A 21,582-nucleotide genomic window follows, 5' to 3' on the forward strand; every position below is an offset into this window, starting at 1 on the left:
CACGTCCCAGAAAACCTTGCGTGGGGGCGGAGACGGCAGAGCTGCGATGGCGGACTCGCTGCCTCTGGAGGTGAGAGGAAGCGAGCGGTCCTTCAGGCCTGGGTCGGGGACAGGCCCCGCCTTCGGGGTCCCGAGCTTTGGGGAAAGGCTATCTGACAGCTCGCCCGGCACCTCCCGCCAGGCGGAAACGAGCCGCCCGGCGGATCCCACGACCTGAAAACTCTGGGTAACGGCTCTCTTTGGGGCCACTTCGACCCCTTCGGTTGGGATACCATTCCCTCTTTACCCATTGGCCCCAGAAGATGGCTGCTCTGTCACCTCAATGAGGACAGACTCACTGCCCATCCCCTTCCCTTGAGATGGCCGTTCCCTCCCCCTCAGTTCTAGAAGATGTCCGCTCCACCGTCCCTAAAGGGTAATCAATTTTATCCCCATTGGCCCCTTGGAATGGTCGTTCCATTTCCTCCGCCCCTCCCCCACTGTCCTCGCAGTTGGAAATAGACTGCTCCCGCCCCCTAGTTCTGGGGACCATACCCAACGTCCTTAATGTAAGACAAGCCTGCTCCTCATTCTAGACCCCTAGTGATGGCTGCCCCTGTACTATTCAACCCCATGGGGTGTTTGTTCCTTTAGCCAGGGGCATGGAGATACAGATGCAGGCTTTGTGTCTTGCATCTTTTTTGAAATGGCTTCTCAATCCGTTTTGCCCTGAGGGTTGGCAACCCCCTCTCGTTGCCCTAGGAAGTCAGGCCCTTTCCCTTGAGTCGTAGAACACATCCTCTCTTTAGCATAGAGCCTTCAATGACATCCTATTCCCTTTTGGCCCCAGAAGGTATCTATTCATCCCTGTAAACCCCATGGGTAACCAGTAGTAGTAATCCTTTGGGGTGGTCTCATGGGATAACCACTCCACCCCTATCTCTACCTCCTCTAGTGCTAGAAAGGCATTTCTCAGGTTAATGAATTATGTATGATCCTTTCCATTAAGACATGTTGTCCTTTAGCATGGCTCCCAGGGTTGATCATTCAGAAGATAGGTCAGCCACTCTCTTAGTCCAGTCTTCCCTCTAAGCCCCCTAGGGATGGGGGCTTAGTCATCCCAGTCCCATCCATACTGTTCCTCATGTCTCTCCTCTCTGGTCCTAGTCATTTTCCTCTGAATAGTATTCTCCTTTATCCCCCACCCCTTCCCTGAGCAAAGCTTTGGTGAAAGTAGAGGCAAAGGACTATCTTTAATCCAGTAAATATTGGGTGAGTACTGCGTATGTACTTAGCATCTGAGAAGAAAGGAGAAAACACAGCAGAGCTAGTAAAGTCACTATAGAAGGACTTTGCAGACAGAGCCCCACATACGGGAAAAGAGATGCTGTGTTGGTAGTGAGGATGGGCTGGGGATGTTCTGGGAGCAGCAGGTCCAACCAGGCATGGAGGTCTGGACTGTGAGATTATTGGTGAACCCAGAAGGTTTTTCACTAGGGGTACTGAAACTGGACTATATATGGATTAACAAGGCTGAACATAGAAGGAAACTGTAAAAGGAATCTAGCTCCAGGGGATAAAATTTGGAGCTATTAATATGGTGATGTTACAAAGGTAGAAATGCTACTAACAGCCATCCAGTCCCTGTAGAACTGATGTAGGTGGTTTTAAAATACCTTCACATGTTCATACACTTCAGACACGGAAGCTGAGAGAAGTCACATGCTCTACTGGTTACTCTCCTGGGTAACTCTCTCCAGTAGAGCTGGGATCGGGGAAGTCTGGGTTAGCCTTGTCTAAACCGTCAGCTTTGTGAGTAGAGAATAGAAGAACATGAGCCCAAATGTCACTAGGGACCTCAGATTGGGAGTGCAGTTGGCATTACAGTCCAAGTGTTACTAGGGACCTCAGATTGGGAGAACAGTCGGCATTAAAGGGTAAAATAGTGCAGTTGGCATTACAGTCCAAGTGTTAGTAGGGATCTCAGATTGGGAGAACAGTCGGCATTAAAGGGTAAAATTGGACTGAGGGCAAAAACCACTTTTGGTTGAGATTAAGGTTGATAACTATTTGAGTAGAGGACCCCAAAGACAATTGTACTAGACTAATGCTTGGTGAATAGGACAATGTAAAGCTATTAAATTGTTGAGTATTCTTATACAAGTAAACTGAAAATCAAAAGATTTAACATTGGGAATCATGCAAATTCAGAAGTAGGACAGTTATAGCATGGTAAAAGCCTAGAAAACTTTGTCATAGGACTCAACGAGGGAAGATTCTAGAAGAAAAGGGCAGTTAATAGGAAGTTGTTCCTGGCCTCCCAAGTGACCCCTTTCTCACTCCAGACAGAGCCCCACCAACCTCATCACCTACAGACTCATTGAGCACTGTTGGAGGGAAGAGTTGAGTCTCCCAAATTTGTTGTGTCGTCCTACCTTAAGCTGGCTGAGAAAACAAGCTGGTAATGGAGAGATGGGAAGAGTAGGGGTCCCAAAGCTGGTCGTCATGGCTCATGCTCACAATCCCATCACATGAGATAGAGTTGTAGCTAAAGCAAGAGAATGGCTGTGCCACATGGAAGCCAGTCTAGTACACAGCATGTTCCAGGGTAGCCTAGGTTACATAGTGAAACCCTGTGGGCTAGATGTGCAGAAAAATGCTATTCTGTAACTTCCCACAAGAACCTATTTAAATCTCACAACAGTTGCCATTTTACAGACAAAAAAAAACAAGGCTCAAGAAAGTCAGCTAGCCAAGGGGGAACTTGGACCAGGTTTGTGTAGCCCCAGTGCTCGGGCTGTTTCTACTAAACTGGGTATGAGTTTTGATTATTATTTCGTACAAACCTGTTCTCAGAAGTGGCTCATGATAGGTTCATTCTCATGAGGCATGCTTCCAGGCTGAAGAAAGGAAGTCAGTACTTCATGAAGCTTTAGGTCCAAGATGGACTAGAAGCCAGCGCTTTGATGTCCTCAGACCCAGAGGGGAGGGTCCTAAAGCCCTCTGGCTCTCACAGCTCTCAAACACCTTATCTTTCTCCCTCAGATGCTCACATATATCCTGAGCTTCCTGCCTCTGTCAGATCAGAAAGAGGCCTCCCTTGTGAGTCGGGCCTGGTACTGTGCAGCCCAGAATGCCCTTCGGGAGGTAAGATGTCCACCTCACTTGGTCCATTCTTACTTATTCCTCTATTCTCCTTCTCATGGCCCTGCTTATCTATCATCTGTCTATCCATCCTTATATATTTACACATTCATTCTACTAGTCTTGGGGTACAGAGCTTGGGGTGCACAGGTGAATAGAACATCATCTCCCTAAGGAGCACATTGTCCAGTGAAGGAAAATAACAGTTAGCGTGATACCGTGTGTTCAGTGCCATCTCAATGAGAGTGTGAAACCCAGACAAGGGCACCAAGATGAGACCATGCAGTGGCATCAGGGCAGGCCTGAGAGATAGGATGGAAACACAAGTTACTCTTTCTAGAACGGGCATCAAGGTATGGAAATTCCACATAACTGGATTAAGTTTTTTGTGTGGGATGTGGTAGAAGAGTCAAGAATGTGGTCAAGATGGCAAGGTGGCAGATGTGCCTGCCAGGCAGCAGAGAGAGCTTGGGCTTTCTTCCAGTTACTGCTGTGGGGCCGTAAAGAAATGGTAAGACAGGGCTGGAGAGATGGCTCAGCAGTTAAGAGCACTAACTACACTTCCAGAGGTCCTGAGTTCAATTCCCAGCAACCACATGGTGGCTCACAACCATCTGTAATGGGATCCAATGCCCTCTGTGTCTGAAGAGAGGACAGTGTACTCACATACATAAAATAATAAATTTTTAAAAAAGAAAAGGTAAGACAGGCAAGGACAGTGTGAACTGTGTCTTAGAACTCCATACTCCAGAATGGATTAGAGGGTAAAATGGAGGCTGGGGAGGCAGCCCAGCCAGGAGGGCAACATAAACATCTGTGGTATTTGAAAGCAATAGCTTGTATTAATTTTTATTTAATTAGTTTTGATTTAGTTATAGTGAAGTTAAATTTTTTTTTGTCTCATTAGCTATTTGTGTTATTTATCCACTTAACTGGTAGGGTCTTAGTAATTTGCTTGTATGAACCTTTTATATATTAAAAATAAACTCTTTAGCTGGGCAGTGGTGGTGCATGCCTTTAGTCCCAGCATTCAGGAAGCAGAGGCAGGCAGATCTCTGAGTTCAAGGCCAGCCTGGTCTGCAGAGCAAGTTCCTGGATAGCCAGGGCTGCACAAAGAAACAATCCTGTCACAAACAAACAAACAAACAGAAGAACAAAACAAAAGATTTATTCTTTATATATTGGTTAAAATATATTCCTATTTGCTCTTTCATTTTATTTGTAGAATGCAGTGTTTACATATGAGGTACAATATTAAGCTTCTGTGTTCGTTCATTGGTTACTTAAAGATCCCTTGCCCCCAGCGATTTCATCAATGCATGCTCATATTTTTATTCTTTTAAAGAATATAGCTGATTTTTAGAGTAGTGATTGGTTCAATAAAAATAAAATTTCTGTTTTATGGTTTTAATGTTTTGTTTTCTTTTTTAATTTAATTGGGGGAGGGGGGTGTCTCACAATGTAGCCCAGGTTAGCCATGAATTTAGCAATCTACAAGCCGCAGCATTCTAGGTGCTTAGATTACAGACTTGAGCCACCACGCCCAGATTGGCTTGAACTTTTATTGGTAAGAATTAGGTTTCATTCATGAAACTTTAATTTATATGATAAAGTATGAAGCTGATCTGTTTGGTTTTCAAGTAGCTCCTACATAATTTCTATTTTACCTTCCTTGTTGGGTCAGAAACTTCCTCTGTGACATATGAAATGTGTATATGTGAGTGGAGCCTGTCATTGGATGGTCTGTCTGCTGTCATGGACTTACTTAAAGTGTGAGATACCCAGATGACGAGATTCAGTTGATAGTTGAATATCTGTGTGAGACATTCGAGGGGAAGGTGTGGGTAGCACACCCAGACTCAGTGTCACTGGAGAAGGGGAAGTGTGAAGAGTGTAGCTCAGTGCTGGAGTCGAGACTGGCATGGACAATGCCCTGGCTTTTAGTTGAACTCAGCTGGAAAAAAATGGAAACTGGGAAAAAGTGGGTGGAAGAGAAGCCCCAGATCTGAGTAGCCCCACCTCAGGGAAAACTGTAAGGAGCAGAGGAACAGCAGAGCATTTACACGGCTGAGAGGATCATTAATGATGTAAAGTCCCTTAGAGAGATGGCAACACAATGCTCATGGGCAGGAGCTGTCCTGTTGAGTGTGGTGGCACAGGCCTGTAAGCCCGGCACTTGGAAGGAGAGGCAGGCAGGCCAAGAGTTCAAGGGTTATCACCATGCCCAGTGGGATACGGTCAGTACGGTCAGTATGTGGAGGAAATGGAGCAGAAGGGACAGTGGGTGGTAAGAGTGAGGGTAACTTGGATCAAGGGAGTTAAGAGTGCAGGAGGAGAAGCGTATTCAGGGATAGATGGTGGATTCAGAATTGGGCATTTTTTATCAGGGTTTCTAAGTGGCATGAAGCAGTAAATCTCTAATGTCTGGTTGAAGAAAATAATATGGATCAGAAAGTAGCTGGGCCAGGCATGGAGGAACATGTCTGTAATCTCAGCCCTTGGGAGACTCAGGCAGAAAGATTGCGAGTCAGAGTTCAACCTGGGCAAGATTCTGTTTCCTAAAACAGCAAAAAGAAAGGAAGATAGGACTGGAGAGATGGTTCAGTAGAGTGGCTAAGAGTGCTTGGTGTGACAGTATGAGGGGCTGAGTTCAAATCCCTAGCACCCATTTAACCCATTCCGTGACCCCAGTGCTGTAGTGGGCAGAGGTAAGAGACCCAGTGGGGCAGCTGGCTGCCAGCCGAGCTCAGGTTCAGTGAGAGCCCCTGTCTCCAGGGAATAAAGCATGGCATGCAATGTCCTCCCCTGGCTCATCCCACACAGAAAGGAAAGGAAAGGAAAAGGAAGCTGTATTGTTCCACAGGATGAAGTGTAGTGTAACATAGCACAGTGTGTGTGGTCAGGTAGAACCTACTCATCTCTGGTCTGTGTGTGTAGATGACTCCAGAGAGACCAATGAAAAGCAGGCTGAAGAGAGAGCGAGAGGAGAGCCAGTGGCTACATTAGATAGAATGACAAGGTTAATGGCTACAGCCCTTCCCCAGCAGGCGGTGTAGTAAGCCACTAGGGATATGCTCTAGGAGAGAGAGGTACAGAGAAGCTCCGACATGGTGACTTGCAGGAGGGAGCTGTGACAGGAAGGAGTGAGCAGATGAGACAGAGGGGACATAAGGGGCCAGACAGTGGATCTGAGTGTCCCCGTGTGTTTCCCAGGGAACAAAGGGAACATTTGGAGAGGTGAGGAAAGGTGCTCTGACACTCAGGAGACTGAGGCAGGAAGGATTGCTATGAGGACAAGGCCATCTTGGGCTTCATAGTGAATTTAAGGCCAGCTTGAACTGCATAGTCAGACTCTTTCCCCCCAAAACAAAACCTAAAGGAAGGATCGGTAGAAAGACAAAACCAGTGGGATTCCCAGAGATAAGGTGTGACAGCTTAGCAAGACAGAAGAAAGGACTTTCAGAACCAAAAGACTAGGAGCTGGAGGTGGGAGCCAGCCAGCAAACAAGGAGGGGAGTCCTGGTGCTTTGGTTGCTCTGAAGCAGAGCAGCCATTTCTCAGAAGGCTGGGTGCAGAGAAGCCAGCAGCCTCGAAGCAGGAGAAAATGGTAGGCTGGGTGCAGAGAAGCCTGCAGTTTTGAAGCAGGAGAAAATGGTAGGCTTGTCAGGAAGGGAGACATGGAGGAAGTGGGATAGGGAAAGCCATGGCTTTCTCAGCAGTATTCCATTATCTGTGGCACAGGCCACAGTGGGCAGCTGGTTTTGTTATCTGCAGCTAGGCAGGAAAAATTGGCACAGCAGCATGAGGGAGGAGGATACAAGCCCTTGGGAGAGAGACATCTCATAGTGTCCAGCAGGGAAGAAGAAGGCAGAGGGAGTGGTTAGGCTCCTGGGTACAGGAGAGATGGAATAGGAGGAGCAAGGAGGAAGGAAGAGATCTTCATGGCTGAGATCTTGGTGGCTACTCTTGTAGAGCTGGCATTGCTACCTGGGAACTCCAGGTCATGTCGACAAAGACCCTGCTAGGCCAAGAATGGTGGAAGGCCAAGCTATAGGTATACAGGCACCTAAGGCACTGCTTATATGTCACCAGTACTATATCCCAGAGAGTAGTCTACAGAGCCTGCCCTCTAAGACCCAGATGTTGGCAGGTAGAGCAGGAGGCAGTTCCATAAGCCACTGGTGCCATGGAAGGTAGTAGCCAACTAAAGCTAAGCTGGGACTAAGTCATGCCAAGCTAGGGTACGATACATGGACTATATGACTTCTGATTCCCCTAATCCTCCCTGACGTGTGTATTTAATCCTAATGCACCCCAAATAATAAAACAGGGAGGGCCCCACATGCTCCCAAGTTCTGCCTACTGCTCTGGAAGTCCTGGTGGCCACCACTGGCTTGGTCACTATGGAGCGTAGTCTCCTCCTGGCCAGAGTACTTAGCTGCTCGAGACCAGGACTGCTGAGCACCAGGGCTGTATTTCACTGCAGTTTTCTGGATGGAAAGCAGGTACCTTAGCTTTTGGATTCCTGAACCAAGCAGATGGGAGGAGTCTTCTATTAGAGGGCCCTCAAAACCTGTACACGAGCCTCTCTCTCACCATGAGACTTCACTAGGTACTGCATCCTGCCCTCCGGCAGTCAAGGGGTACTTGTCGTTCTTAAAAGTGGGCATTTCCAAAGCGACTGCAATTGCTCATAAGATGCTAACATGGGGAAAGGAGGCCAGGGCTTACTTGTCATCTGTGGGTGGATGGCTGAGACTAGAGCGGGTATCCTGCTAATCCTCCCTCAAGCCTCCAAAAGCAGTTTCTTAGGGCCTGAAAAAGCCGAAGTCCAGAACGCAGGAACCCTGTTTGCACCTGCCCCTCAAAGAAGCAGATATTCTAAAGACTGCCCTTTCACCCCCTCCTGTTCTCTCCAGCTGACATCAGGAGCAGGATGGCCATTGTATAAAGTGCTCTAGGCTGCCTAGCCTGGCTAAGAATAATAGTGGTCAGGGTCACTGGGGATGTGGCTCAGTTGGTTGAGTACTTGCTTAATAAAAAAGTCCTGAGCTGGGCTCCCGGTAGTATGTAAAACTAAGAGTAGTGAGTGATGCATGCCTATAATCCCAGCACTTGGGAAGTGGAAGCTAAAATAAGTTCAAGGTCATCTCCTGCTACATAGCAAGTTCAAGGCCAGCATGAGCTATGTGAGACTGCATCTCAAGACAATTTGAAACAAAGCAAAACAGAACAACCAGCAGGGACCAGGTATGGTCTCAAGTCTCCTCTCTCGTCAAGAAGCTGGAAAACCCTTTGTTCCAGACCCTGCCTGTTTGCCTTGTGTCTGCCAACTGTGGACTGCACCTTGGGGTGATTGCCAGTGCTCTCTCTTGGCTGTTTGTCCATCTTGTTTACAGAGAGGTAGTTTAAGATGGCAGAACATTCCTGGCTGCTTAGGTTCTTAGGAAGGGAAGGCAGCTGAGCTCCTTTGTCCTTATAGCTGTTGGCACAGAGTGGCTCTTAGGCTCCTGAGCCACATGAGTGGTGGGGCGTGCGCTGCCCGGGTGGCTCATAGCTCCTCCAGCTCTGGTTTCCTTGGCAGTAGATGGATTCACATGGTGTACAGGGCTTCTCGGTGACTGGTGCCTTTCTACAGCCTGCCTTCTCTGAAGTTTTCATCTCCTTCCCCAGCTTGTCACCCTTTGAACTTCCCCTAGCTCTCCTTAAATTTGAGAGAGGGACCTGGGACCTGTGGTGAGGGCTCGTCTTCGGGGAACAGGGAAAAAACACAATCTAGACGTGGGGTCAGGAGGGGGGTGCTGGCCAGCTTCTGACTCCTCTGAGAAAGTCCAGGAAGATGGGTCCTTGTTTTGTTCCTTTTTTGAGGCAGGGTTTCCTATATCCCAGCCATGTCTTAACCTGCTATGTAGTCAAAAATGACCAAGAACTTCTGATTCTCCTACCTCTAACCCTCAAATGCTGGGATTATAGGAATCTATCACTATGCCTGGTTTCTGTAATGCAGGGTATCAAACCTAGGACCTTGTGCTTGACCACCATCTGCCCTACCAACTGAGTTACATTCTCAGCTCCCAGTTCCTGGCTCTTCCTTACGGTGGCTGTTTCTGCTAAGGAAGAAGCCAGCGGTTCCTCCCTTACTAGGGATGGGTTGTGTGGGCTGGGAGGACACTGCTAAGATCTGCAGGCTTGACTGCTGCCCATCAGCACTGCCCTTTCCACTCCCTGTTGGTTGTTATTCTGAGGGACACAGAGAACAGGGGGGGGTTGTTGTTACTGACAGAGGTAAGTGTTTTCCAGAGCTCAGCTTTTCTGCATCAGAACCATATTGATAGAACTAACGCCTTCTTAAAGAACCACTTTCCTGCTACCTAGGCAACAGGTATCGAGAATGGACTAGGTGATTTTTTTCCCCTGAAGATTCAACTCAGCTTCACACAGGTTAGAGAAATACTCTACTCGTGAGCTGTGTCCCCAAGCCAGTGGATAGGATTTTGGAACTCAGCTGTTCTTTCTCCCACTGCAGATCAATTCCATGCAGATTGCATTGACTTCCCCTTAACTCCTTTTTTTGGTGTGAGATCAGGGAAGGGTCTTAAAAAAACATTTCCCTTAGTTGGTTGCTCCCAAACACCTGCCTAAGCCATCATATTGTCACATCTTAAACCTGAGCTGAACTCCTGTGTTGTGCCCCCAACTCCAAACATGAGCTCCTTATTCTCTCTCTCTCTCTCTCTCTCTCTCTCTCTCTCTCTCTCTCTCTCTCTCTCTCTCTCTTTTTTGGGGGGGGTGGTTTCGAGACAGGGTTTCTCTGTATAGCCCTGGCTGTCCTGGAACTCACTTTGTAGACCAGGCTGGCCTCGAACTCAGAAATCCACCTGCCTCTGCCTCCCGAGTGCTGGGATTAAAGGCGTGCTTCACCGCTCCTTATTCTCTTTAAGCAAGTCCAGCTTAATGTTCTTTGCTTGTCTGGGGTTTAGCCTAGGTCCTGCTCCCTGCAGAGGTGTGATATAGGTGTTCCAGACAGCTACACATGTTAAAGTACACGCATGCACATGCATGTGCAAACACACTTCTGCTTTCACTACTTGCAAATATTCATGCCACTAAAGCCACCAGGGGACTAGGCTCAGTGCTAATTCCACTTGTATTCCAGAGAGATTCAGTGCCCTGGTACCTGGATTCCAAGAAGCTGAGTGGTATCTGCTGCCCTTCTGCCTTTCAGTCGGCTCAGTGCTGTCTCTATCCTCTCTAGAAAGTTGGGGGAGCTGGTTACTAATGCCAAGATCCTGGCTGGGTCGTGGATCTAAAAGATTATGATCCAGCATCCTGTGTCCTCCACCCCATGAAGGCATCACCGGGTGTCCTATAGGTCACAGCTCTCCTGTGCTCAGTTAGCTCACTTCCCACACTATCCTTGTCCCTCTGTGGGCATCTAGCAGGTCCTTCGCTTGACTTCCTGCTAGCCCAATAGTCGTTTTCTTCCAAATGCCAGCATAATTTGTCTTCCTACTTCCTGCTTTGTTTCCCTTCCCAGTTCCCACTTCCTGCCTACACCCAGCTACACGACACACACACACACACACACACACACACACACACACACACACTAAGGATGGGTGCTCATTGTAGAAGGGCCTTTCTTGACTATCTTCATCCTCTGAGAAGTCTAACCTCAGGCTTACTGCTACCCTGTAGACAAATGTGCGCTACAACATTCCCGTGTCCTCTGCCTCACTCTCAGCCATCAAGAGTTTGGGCCTCAGGGGCATTTCATGCATCAGCTTGACCAACCTGGACGGCTCGCCAGCTTCGCACCAGGTACTGCAGTCTGTTGCTTACCACTTAGGCCCACACCTGGAAAGCTTGTGCCTGGGTGGGGGCAGCCCCACAGAGGCGTCCTTCTTGGCCCTGATCCTGGGATGCCCAGTCCTTCGTACGCTTGATCTCAGTGGCTGCAACAGTCTCTTCACATCAGGCACTCTGTTGGCCCAGCCTGAGACAGCACAGTGTGTCCGAGAGGCATTGAGTGGCCTCCGTGATCTTAACCTGGCTGGCCTGCGTGACCTGACTGACCTCAGCTTCAACCATCTCAGTAGTTGTTTCCCCAGCCTGGAGCGCCTCTCCTTGGCTTACTGCCATCTTTCCTTTGAGTTAAGCCCAACCTGGGGCTCCATCAGCCCCCAGGTCTCCTCTCCCTCCCAGCTTTCCTTCCACAACTTGCTGAAGTTCATCAAGGAGCGAGCTGGCACGCTGCGTGCCCTAGACCTCAGTGGTACTGGTTTGCCCCCGGAGGCCCTACAAGCCCTGGGCCAAGTGACTGGATTGAAGTTGGAGGAGCTGAATCTGCACAGCTGCAGAGACCTCTCCTCAGAGGCTGTGACCATCCTGTGCTGCCAGCAGCCTGGTCTTACTTCCCTGGACCTTAGTGGCTGCTCAGACCTGACCGATGGGGCACTCTTGGCTGTGAGCCGAGGCCTACGCCACCTGCGGCACTTGAGTCTGAAGAAACTGCAGAGACTGACAGATGCAGGGTGTGCAGCCCTAGGGGCCCTGCGTGAATTGCAGAGCCTAGACATGGCCGAATGCTGTCTGGTGAGCGGTCGGGAGCTGGCCCAGGTCCTAGGCTCAGTTCGCAGAGCTCCACGTGCACTGACTTCCCTCAGGCTGGCTTACTGCTCTTCACTGAAGGTGAGCTACCTTCCCTCCCTTCTGCTTAGGGTCTGAGGGAGCTGGGCCTGAGTCCCCTCCCCCCCCCCCTCCCTGGGAGAGGCTACCCAGTGTTGGCATCCTAGACATCGTAGTTAGGAATGAATTTGAGACATGGTTTGGAAAAGGACAGGGGCTTAGACAGATGGCAAATGCCTTTACAGTCCTCACTGGCCAGGTTCATGAACTGATTCTACCCCGTATGTGAGTTCTGGATGAAGGAAGCCTAGAAAAAATGAGTGATAGGAAACTCAGGGAGTGGTAGCACACACCACTAACCCTAGCACAGAGGTCAGAAGCAGGCCAGTCTCTGAGTTCAAGGCCAACCTGGTCTACAAAGAATTTCCAAGTCAGCCAGGGCTAGTCAGAGAACTCCCCACCCAAAACAGGGTTGTGTTGCATTGTACCAAAGAAGATGTTCAGCAGGCAGGGCTTTGGGGTGGATAATATCACTTGAGAGCTGCAGGGTCACCTCTTGGGTGAAGTTAGATCCTTCATAGGGCTCAGCATTGCCCAATGGGTGACATTCCTGTCTGAGCATATCAGTTGGTCCTTCTTGTGAGGGCTATCCCTTTAACCTATTATTATGACAAGAACATTCCAGACTGAAATCCTATGTCAACTTCATTTCATGGCAAGCACTTTTCTCCCTAACCACTCCTTGGCCACTAAGCATTTCTTGGCCACCAGTGTCTCTTAGTGTTCACCTGCCTCTGCAGGTCCCTCTGCATCTGCACCCAGCTTCTCTGCTCTGCATTTAGCTCCTGCTGCCCCCAGCTTCTCATGGTGGTGGCAGGCTAACACTTGAGCTTCAGATTCCACAGGAGACGCATCTGATTGGTTCGCCTTTCCACTCCTGGTCCAGTGGGCTGTGGTTAGAGTGCTGCCTCAGCACATCCTTTCAACAGGGCTGGGAGCAAGGGACAACAGCAGCCTGAAACTCTCTGTTCACAGTCTTCCTTGTACCACCCACCCATAGGCTGCCTTTCAGCACCCCTTGGAGGTCTCCCCACCTTCACAGCCCACCCTGTGCACTCCAAACTTTCACAACCAGCATGGGAACCGTGTTGCTTCTCTCTCTGGGCCCTCTGGCCGAGGAATCTTATCAGACCCTTGCTGGTGCCCCCTGCCAAGCACGGAGGCCCACGCTGGCTGGTCCTAACCTTCTGTCCTCCTCCCAGGATGCCTCGGTGCTCTCCATGATCCCAGCATTGGGCCCAAGCCTCAAGGTGCTGGACTTGTCCTCCTGCATGGCCCTCACTAACCAGACCATGCAGGCCATATGCACCTACCTCATTCACCTGTCAGTCCTGCGCCTGGCTTGGTGCAAGGAGCTCCAGGATTGGGGGCTTTTGGGGTTGAAGGAGCCAAGTGATGAGCCTGTGCTAAGTCCTCAGGTATGAGATTCTTAAAGTTAGAGAGGGTGCGGTGACCTTGGCCCAGTCTGCCCTCTGGGTGTCCCGAATCTTTGACAAAACTTAAGAAGAACCTGAGAAGCAGGGGTTTCTTCCCACAGCTACACCAGGAGGTGGACAATGAGGCTCCAGATCCTCAGGAGCCCAGTTCTGAGCCACAGGGCTCCTCCCTGCTCATGCTTCAGGCCCTGCAGGAGTTGGACCTCACAGCCTGCAGTAAGCTGACTGATGCCAGTTTGGCCAAGGTGTGACTAAACTGAGGACATTAGGGCTGGTGCTTGGGACTGGGCCACCCACTTTGTGCTTGGCATCCCTTTCTCTTCGGTTTCTGGTACAAGCAAGGAACCTGGAAGGGGCCCAAGCGTTGGGGCTTTGGGGCCATTCTCTATCCGCATTCTTGCAGGTGCTCCAGTTCCCTCAGCTGAGGCAGTTATCATTGAGCTTGTTGCCAGCTTTCACAGACATGGGCTTGGTGGCTGTGGCTAGGGGCTGTCCTAGCCTGGAGCGCTTGACATTGAGTCACTGCAGCCACCTCAGTGACGAGGGATGGGCCCAGGCAGCCAGGTTGTGGCCAAGGCTACAACATCTCAACCTGTCCAGCTGCAGTCAGCTTACAGAGCAGTAAGTGTTTGGTGGCACTGCAGTGAGCAGGTGGAGCCAAGCCATGGGCTGGGCTCTGGTCTCACACTGGCTGGCACTCATCCTGTGGCCTCCTTACAGAACTCTGGATACAATTGGGCAGGCATGCAAGCAGCTTCGAGTGTTGGACGTGGCCATGTGTCCTGGTATCAACATGGCAGCCGTCAGACACTTTCAGGCACAGCTGCCTCAGGTGACCTGCATCCAGTCTCGCTTCGTGGGAGGGGCTGACCTGACCCTAACACTTTGAGGCCAGGTCAGTAACTAGCCCTGAAGCTCATCTTCCCTCACCACTATAGTCCTAGCCCAGCCAGGCCTGTGGACCTGAGTTTGCCCCAGTGCCTCCTGCCTGCCTTCCCCTGTTCTAGAACCTTTTCTAAGACTCTGGACAGAACCAATCCAGGGATCTTGCAGCACTAGTGTACCCCACAGATGGCAGCCACCTCTTCCCAGCTACACTTGCTGCCATGGGCCCCTCTAAAGGTCAGACCCACAGGTGAGCTGGGCCTGGTGCTGGGGATGGCCAGACTCTGCCTCTTGCCAGCCACCTACTTAGACTAAAGCCTTTGTTCTGCCTGTTCCCAGGGGTAGGGTGAGGGTGGGGTCTCTTCCAGTCCTTCAGAGCTTTAGCAGCCAGCCACCAACTTCATTGTAAACCCAAACAAGATTAAAAATTCCAGATCTTATGACTTTCTCTGATGTTCTCAGAATAAAGGGGTCCTGGCTTCTTCCACATGGGAGATTCTGGAGGCCTTTCTCAGCATTTCCCCTTTTCATACCCTGCTGCAAAGACACTGGTCCTGACCAGACCTGGGGGTAATTGTTCACCAGATTCACATGCTGTCTTGGGATAGGGTAAGACATAGGACAGCATGTCTGAGTAGAACGATCCTATGTGGCCATGGAGTCCAAACCCTGAACAGTGCCCCTGACTTCCCAAGAGCAGCTCTGAGGTTGTCTTACCCTGTTGGTCCTCTGTGTGTCCCCATACTGTGTCTGTTTATCAGTTCTAGAAGCAGCTACATGCATCGTGTTGGGATTTACAAGGGCTGTTGTTCTCCCAATCACCAAACCCAGTAGGGAGACAAGCCAGCTAGCAGATGGGGCAGTGTGGTATGCAGGAGATGTGTGAGCAGGGAAACAGCAGTGAGGGCAGGGAATTTACAACAGCAATGAACTTAGAGGGTCAAGGAACGCAACAAGGCAGTGAACATGGCAGAAGGGGCACAAAGGTCAGATGGACAGACTGGTGTGGCTCAGGTATGGAAGGTATGTGTAGGCTCTGATGGAATATAGGGAAGATGCTAGCTTGTCTACAAGAACCCTGAGGACCAAATGGAAGACAAAAACACATGTCTGTGTAACGTACCAGTTCAATTCAATTCATGGTAACCATGACAACAGAACAGTAGTGAGGTATTAAACAATACAGGACATGTCTTAGTCACTGCTCTATTGCTGTGATGAAATATTATGACCAAGGCACTTATAAAGGAAGGCATTCAATTAGGGGCCTGCTTACAGTTTCAGAGGGTGAGTCCACGATGATCATAGTGGGGAATATATGCTGACAGATAGGCAGTACTTAAGAGCCATAGGCAGCAGGCAGAGAGCTAGACTGGACCTGGTGTACGCCCAGTACATACCTCCTCCCACAAAGCCACACCTCCTAATCCTTCCCAAACAGTTACATTAGCTGGGGACCAAGCATTTAAATACATGAGCCCATAGGATCATTTTCTTTTCTCTCTCTCTCTTTCTTTCTCTTTCTTTTTTCTTCTCTTTCTTTTCTTCTTTTTTCTTTTCTTTTCTTTTCTTTTCTTTTCTTTTCTTTTCTTTTCTTTTCTTTTCTTTTCTTTTCTTTTCTTTTCTTTTCTTTTCTTTCTCTGTTATCTTTTTTGGTTTTCCAAGACAGGGTTTCTCTGTGTAGCCCTGGCTGTCCTGGAACTCACTCTGTAGACCAGGCTGGCCTCGAACTCAGAAATTCGCCTGCCTCTGCCTCCCAAGTGCTGAGATTAAAGGCGTGCGCCACCACTGCCCAGCCCATAGGATCATTTTCATTCAAATGGAGTATGTATGATTATATAACCACATCCACTTTGCAGTGTTGGAGTGGCAACTATTGAGATGCTCAGAGCAGCAAGACTAGAAACTAGAAGTCAGGGGGTTATGGCCAGAGTGGTGGTGGCATGGACACGTAAGGTACTGAGAAGAATTGACTTTTGGGACATTAACTACAACTGGAATCCCCCCTACTCTCTGTTGCCAGTTTGAACTCAAAAGTGTTCTAAGGCACTGTGCTCAGGCATGGACACTCTGAAGATTGGGAATACAGAGGTTTTGTTTTATTTTTTATGGGGTCAAATGTTTTACTGGCACTTCTCCAAAGGAAATGGCATTTAATCAAACTTTAAGGCACAGTATTAGTAACTAGCATGCTAAATGTAGTATTTGAGGAGTAATAAATGGTAGATGAGTTATTCAGGGCAGTGGTAGCTTTTGGCCTACCCTGTGGGGCTACTGGGTTGCAATTATTTGTCTTAGGGGCCTGGAGTTTGTGACTGTTGCCTGGACCACCATATCTCAGCACCCCTGTCCCCACACTGTGGCTTGTCAGATCACCACCTCACCACGATCAGGAGTTAGATCTTAATTCTCTTATGCCGATCTGCCCCTTTCTGTCCCTCATGCTTCTTACCAAAAGTTTCTGCCCCCCACAGAGGACAAGGGCAAGGGCCAAGTCGAGTTGAGAAATGAGGGCAAACTATCAGGAGCCTTCTGAAAGCATGGCTTCCCGACAGACCCCTGTTGCTAGTACCTAGGAAGGCATCCGTTTGGGGCAGCACGTCCTGCCTTGCTGCTCTGTCAGCAGGCCAACATTCCAGTCGCTTCTTGGACTGCTCAAATGACAGACCACCCTTTTCCTCATGTCCAGAACTAAGGGAGGCTAAGGAATCTCTTCAAGAAAGGCAGTAGTCCCTACCTATTCCCACCCAACACCAGCCTTGCAGAGGTAGCTAGCTGTACAAGTATCTGGTCTCACCTGGTGCCCTTATGTCATTTACTATGTTTGAAGATGTGTATGTTTATCAACAGGTTTAACCCACAGGTTCAGAGCTGATTTGACACATACCTATAAGCCAAGCTAACTTTATTTCTGTTAGAGGCTCTGCTAGTCAGGTTGTCTGTGATTTTGTGGCTGCTATAGCAGTATCAACTGTGGCCTAACTTCAGTCATGGCTCAGTGATGCTGTAGTCATAGCAGAAGTTAAAGTTGGTAGGGGGTGGGGGTACTGGGGGAGGCTGCTCAGGAATGGGCACGTTCTCCAGTTCCAGCAACCGCAACTTGGTCTCCATAGTGAGCAGCTGCTCCAGGTCTAGCCGAGTCAGCTCACTGCCCATGGTACTGCCCAGCAGGGCACTCAGCCCATCTGTCCACAGGTAGAACTAAGGATGGACAGGGCCAACTCTGTGAGGGCCTGGCCATCTATCTTTTCCCCTGCCCATCCGCCCAACAACCCGGCCCAGACACTTACATCCCGTTTGGAGGGGGCAATGAAGTTGAGGTATGCTTCTTCCTCCCCATGGTCATAGCTGATGGAGAAAGCCAGCTCATACAGGTCCTAGGAACCGGGGAGTAAGGACACTAAGCAGGGAACAGGAGGGAGGGGGATAGGTGGGCGGGGCCTCTGACCCTATTGCAGTCACCTTGTTCTGCTTCCCAGAGCCCTTCTCCCGGACATGGGGGCAGTCCTTGCCCATTAGGAGCGCCCTGATGTCTGCCACAGGGACTGTAGAAAAGAGACCTGCTGATTACCACGGCCCAAGGCTGACCCGAGGTATGCGGCCTATAGGGAGAGGGAGCAGGTGTAGGAGCCCCAGCCCTGCCCTCCTTACGCTGTTCAGGTAGGCTTTCTAGGGTAGGGGGGTTGGCACCCTCCTCCACATCCCCATACTGCAGTACTTTGTGGTTGGGGGATAAACAGCAAAACCATAGCTTGTCTGCAGAAAAGAGAGGAGTGATGAGAGGGCTCTGGCCCCAGATAACCCCCCGCCCCACACCGTCAGCCCATTCAGAGACCCTGTCTTCTCCGGCTGCTGATCTTGCGGAAGAGCATTCCTTCACAGAGTCTGAGCAAACGCTGCTGGCGGATTAAGCCCATGAGCTCTGGCTTCAGCTTCTCTCGCAATTCCCTGAATGATTGAGAGTCTTTAACCAGGGCTCCCCACAGCGCACTGGGGAAGGTGGGGACTGAGACTTGGGGTCCCTACCAACTTACAGTATGGGAGGGGCCAGCGTGCCCTCCTGGTGCAGCCGCTCTGTCTGCCGCAGCCTCAACACTTCCCCATAGGTGAGGGCATTCACTTTGGTTCGAAAGAGCTCCAGGGAGGTGGGCTTCAGAGCCAGGGTACGGGCCAGCTGCTCCCGAACCACTTGCATCACCTAGGACCACCCAAGCTCAGTGGAGAACCTGCGTTCAGAACCCCTCCCCAGAAGACCCCTGGCCTTGCTGTTCCCACCCCCCCCCCACCTTGTCAAAATCTTCCTGTGTTGCCCGCATCTCCTTCCAGGTCTTATTCAGTAGCTGGATAGCCACACAGAAGAGCTCATGGAAACTGTGGTCTTGGCTGAAGAACATGGGTGAGAAGTCCTGGGCTGTCTCGGAGCCTGGGGCAGGGGGGCAGGAGGGGCTCAGGGAGAAAGTATCTACAGCCCCTGGCCCTCTCTGCCCTTCCGTCCCCTGACCCCAAGTACACTGGACCCAGCCCGACTCACAAGGCTCCCCAACACGGAGCAGCTCACACAGCAACGCTGTCAGCTGGATGCTGCTCCGGGCAAAGGGGCATTCATGCTTGTCCTCTCGGCTACTGTTCTCCAACACGAACTACGGCAGTAGGAACAGAGAATGGTAACAGGATCTCCATGGAGACCCTGATGAAGCTGAGCTGCTGCCATCCTCCTGCCCCAGCCTGTTACTAACCCGACTGTATGCACTTGGTGCATGTCTGGAGAAGTAGAGCATATTGTCCAGGGCCAGCAGGCCAGGGGGCACACGCTCCAGGTCCTGGGCTGGGTTGCTGTTCTACAGACGAGAGGGCAGGCAGCTCAGGAAGGGCCACAGCCCTAGAATAACTGTAGCCTGGATGGAGGCTTGGGTGGAAACTAAGGTAGGGGTAACTCACAGAGAAGCCTAACTTGCGGAATTCTCGGACACAGAGAGACCGGCGGCGGTCTGCACTGAGCCCTGTGCCCAAGGACTCCCCCTCTGGTTCAAAGGCTGCCTGGCGCAGGGCCTGCAGCTGGTCCCGCTGCTCCTGGAGGTAATGGTAAGGGGCATGTCAAGATCATAGATCCAAAGCAAAATTCTAGGTAGCCCTGCAGCCTTTGTCCCCCTCGCACCTGGCTGTAGGGATCAAGTGGTGTCCGCATCCGTGGCTCCAGCAGCCCCAGGGTAAGAGCCTGCAGCACATACAAGTGATGAGCCATCTCGTCACCCATGGGTGTTGCACTGTGGATGATGTTCTGGAAGACAACCAGGCTTGGGTGAGACTCCCAGGGGAAGGAAGACTGGGGAGAGGTCTCCCTGGCCTGGTCCATCCTACCTTGTAGATGAACTGGCGAAGATTCTTCTTCCATAGGTGGTCAAGCATTTCCTATGTGGGTGAGAAGGGGGTTCAGATGATTTTCTGCTCTAAGTTGGAGCACAGCACACACTAGCTGCTGTTCTTCATTTAGTCACCGTGGACTCGCCTTGCGTTCAGTGGGGCTGGCTCCCTGCAGCAGGGCCGTCAACAGGGCCATGGCCTTGGTTTGCAGCTGGTGGTTCATTCTATGACAAGAGGAAGAACAGGCCCAGCTCTCCATCTGGAGCCCAGCACTGCTTCCCCGTTCACACTGTACCCTAGAGGCCTTACACTTGCAGGTGCACCAGCAGCCTATCCAGTGGCACCTCACTCTTCACCAGCTGGCCCAGGGCAGGGCTGCTCAAGGTCACACTCTCCAGCAGCCTCAGAGCCAGGGGCTGGACAGAGGCATCCATCAGGTTCATGTTCACATAAGATATCACCTGTAAGGGATGGATAGAGGCTGTCATTGTCATTCATGAGGGCTAAATGCTGGCACTGCCCCATCACCCCTGGACAAGGACACACCTTCCTGACAAAGGAGATGCTGAGTGTCTCCCAGGACACTACACCGTGTTCCATGAGCTCCAAGAAAGCCCTTAGACCAAGGGCCAGCATCTCCCCTAGGCTACAAAGAACATCTGGGGATGAGTAGGATCAGAGCAAGATTTCCAAGCCCTACCACGTCCTCCAGTCCACCAGGGCCCTGTGCTCACTCATCCCCATTTTCAATGATGGTGCTTAGTTTCTGAAGCCCATCACGACTGATGACCTCCTGGGCAAAGGTCATGTCTGAGGCCAGCAGGACCAGGTTTCTCAGGATTTCACAGCACCCTTCACGACTTGTATTCTGCAGTCTACCCAGCAGCTGCTGGGCCTTCAGATCCTGCCAGGAACAGTAGAGGAAAGATGAAGTGGTTAGAGAATGTTACCCCTACAACTGGAGCTGTGATGGTCTGGGTGCCCACTAGGTAGGGCACTAAGGAGCTGGGGCCTCTGGACCAGCTGCAGAGGGGAAGGAAGGGAGAGGAGAGGGCTGAAGGGAACATTACTGGGGCAGTGCTGAGACACAGGATGCTTCCATTCTTGATCTCCAAGCGGTTCTGGAGGGAACAGCAGAAAGGAGCGCAGTTAAGGGGGGCTCTGTGAAGTAGTCACCCGGCTCATCCACTGGTGGGGTTGGGGGTTGTCAGTATAAGAGCTCACATTCAGAGCAGGGGGAATGAAACCATGGAATCGAAACCAGATGGGTTAAAGGGATCCTGAGGAATGTGGGGCTAGAAGGGGGGCTCACATTCTCTGTGATGTATTTCCTGTGCCCATCAGCAAACTGCAGGGCATAGTGCTCCGGATGAGTCAGGCTCCACCTGTGTGTGGGGGGGGGGGGCAGGAAGCTGCCAGGGACGTCCAGGAGCGCCTCTCCCACCTGCCCCTCCCCCACTTTGCCCAGGCTTGCGGCACGGCACTTACGCGTCACACACCTCCTTCAGTACAGTGGCCAGGGGCTTTGCCTGTAAGTGGAGTTGTCACTCAAGTTGCGAGGGTAAAGAGTTGGGGTGAGGGACTTCTGGGAGGGGTGGGCTGGGCTGGCCAGAGGGGAAAGGAACAACCCAGAAATGAGAGACGGAGTTTGGACAGTCCCAGTGACCTGGTCTAGCTGGATAAGCTGTGGGATGGCGTCAGACATCTGAACAGCAATCTTCACCACATTCCGCGGGGGCGCCATGGTTCAGCCGCGGTGGCCGCCGGCACTTGGCACTAATGTGCCACCTCTCGCCGAGGGTGCACCTGGTCTAGGAGGACTTGTAGCCTGCACTCACAGCCCAAGGTTCCCACTCCTGATCGGGCTCCGAGGCCTTCCCAAAGGAGCCTGTTAGTTCCGGGTTAATCTCAGGGGTAGGAGGGTAAGACCCCGCCTGCCCTGCCCTGCTCCGCCCCGTAGAGGCCTGCCTGGCCCCGCCCCCACACCAAGGTGCAGCAGGTAGAGGCTGCGGCAGCAGGCTTCCTACACAGCAGCCACACCTCCCATTCCAGTAAGGTGACCCACCCAGTCTTGGCAGCAATCCAGCGG

The 21,582-nt window shown here is 51.0% G+C and overlaps 2 protein-coding genes across 8 annotated transcripts; one reads left to right on the forward strand and one right to left on the reverse strand.

Annotated features, from left to right (window-relative positions):
* Positions 1-14: 14 nt before the first annotated feature.
* Positions 15-14,572, forward strand: LOC110299973 (leucine-rich repeat-containing protein 29-like). 6 transcript variants are annotated; one of them, XM_029480877.2, is made up of 8 exons: positions 15-70; positions 3,025-3,126; positions 10,822-11,814; positions 13,014-13,229; positions 13,349-13,492; positions 13,651-13,868; positions 13,968-14,142; positions 14,255-14,572. In XM_029480877.2, exons 1-7 carry the CDS (start codon positions 47-49, stop codon positions 14,134-14,136), a joined length of 1,866 nt encoding a protein of 621 aa, XP_029336737.1. In that variant the 5' UTR covers positions 15-46; the 3' UTR covers positions 14,137-14,142; positions 14,255-14,572. The 6 variants fall into 6 exon arrangements, with proteins under 6 accessions (XP_029336737.1, XP_021025618.1, XP_021025620.1 ...); XM_021169959.2 differs by having other exon boundaries at positions 13,968-14,572; XM_021169961.2 differs by having other exon boundaries at positions 10,868-11,814; positions 13,968-14,572.
* A 2,444-nt stretch (positions 14,573-17,016) lies between these two features.
* Positions 17,017-21,418, reverse strand: Elmo3 (engulfment and cell motility 3). Of its 2 annotated transcripts, XM_021170737.3 has the most exons (20): positions 21,160-21,418; positions 20,982-21,022; positions 20,806-20,878; positions 20,564-20,614; positions 20,228-20,397; positions 20,040-20,139; positions 19,803-19,954; positions 19,639-19,717; positions 19,491-19,541; positions 19,288-19,410; positions 19,071-19,202; positions 18,869-18,970; positions 18,664-18,772; positions 18,419-18,555; positions 18,167-18,330; positions 17,968-18,080; positions 17,784-17,888; positions 17,595-17,677; positions 17,423-17,509; positions 17,017-17,333 (listed from the first exon to the last, which is right to left on the reverse strand). In XM_021170737.3, exons 1-20 carry the CDS (start codon positions 21,235-21,237, stop codon positions 17,121-17,123), a joined length of 2,163 nt encoding a protein of 720 aa, XP_021026396.1. In that variant the 5' UTR covers positions 21,238-21,418; the 3' UTR covers positions 17,017-17,120. The 2 variants fall into 2 exon arrangements, with proteins under 2 accessions (XP_021026396.1, XP_085699763.1); XM_085843637.1 differs by lacking the exon at positions 20,564-20,614.
* Positions 21,419-21,582: the final 164 nt, after the last annotated feature.

Source organism: Mus caroli, unplaced genomic scaffold (genome assembly GCF_978045245.1).
Source record: "Mus caroli unplaced genomic scaffold, Mus_caroli_1 scaffold_10, whole genome shotgun sequence".
In the NCBI taxonomy this organism is placed as follows: Eukaryota; Metazoa; Chordata; class Mammalia; order Rodentia; family Muridae; genus Mus; species Mus caroli.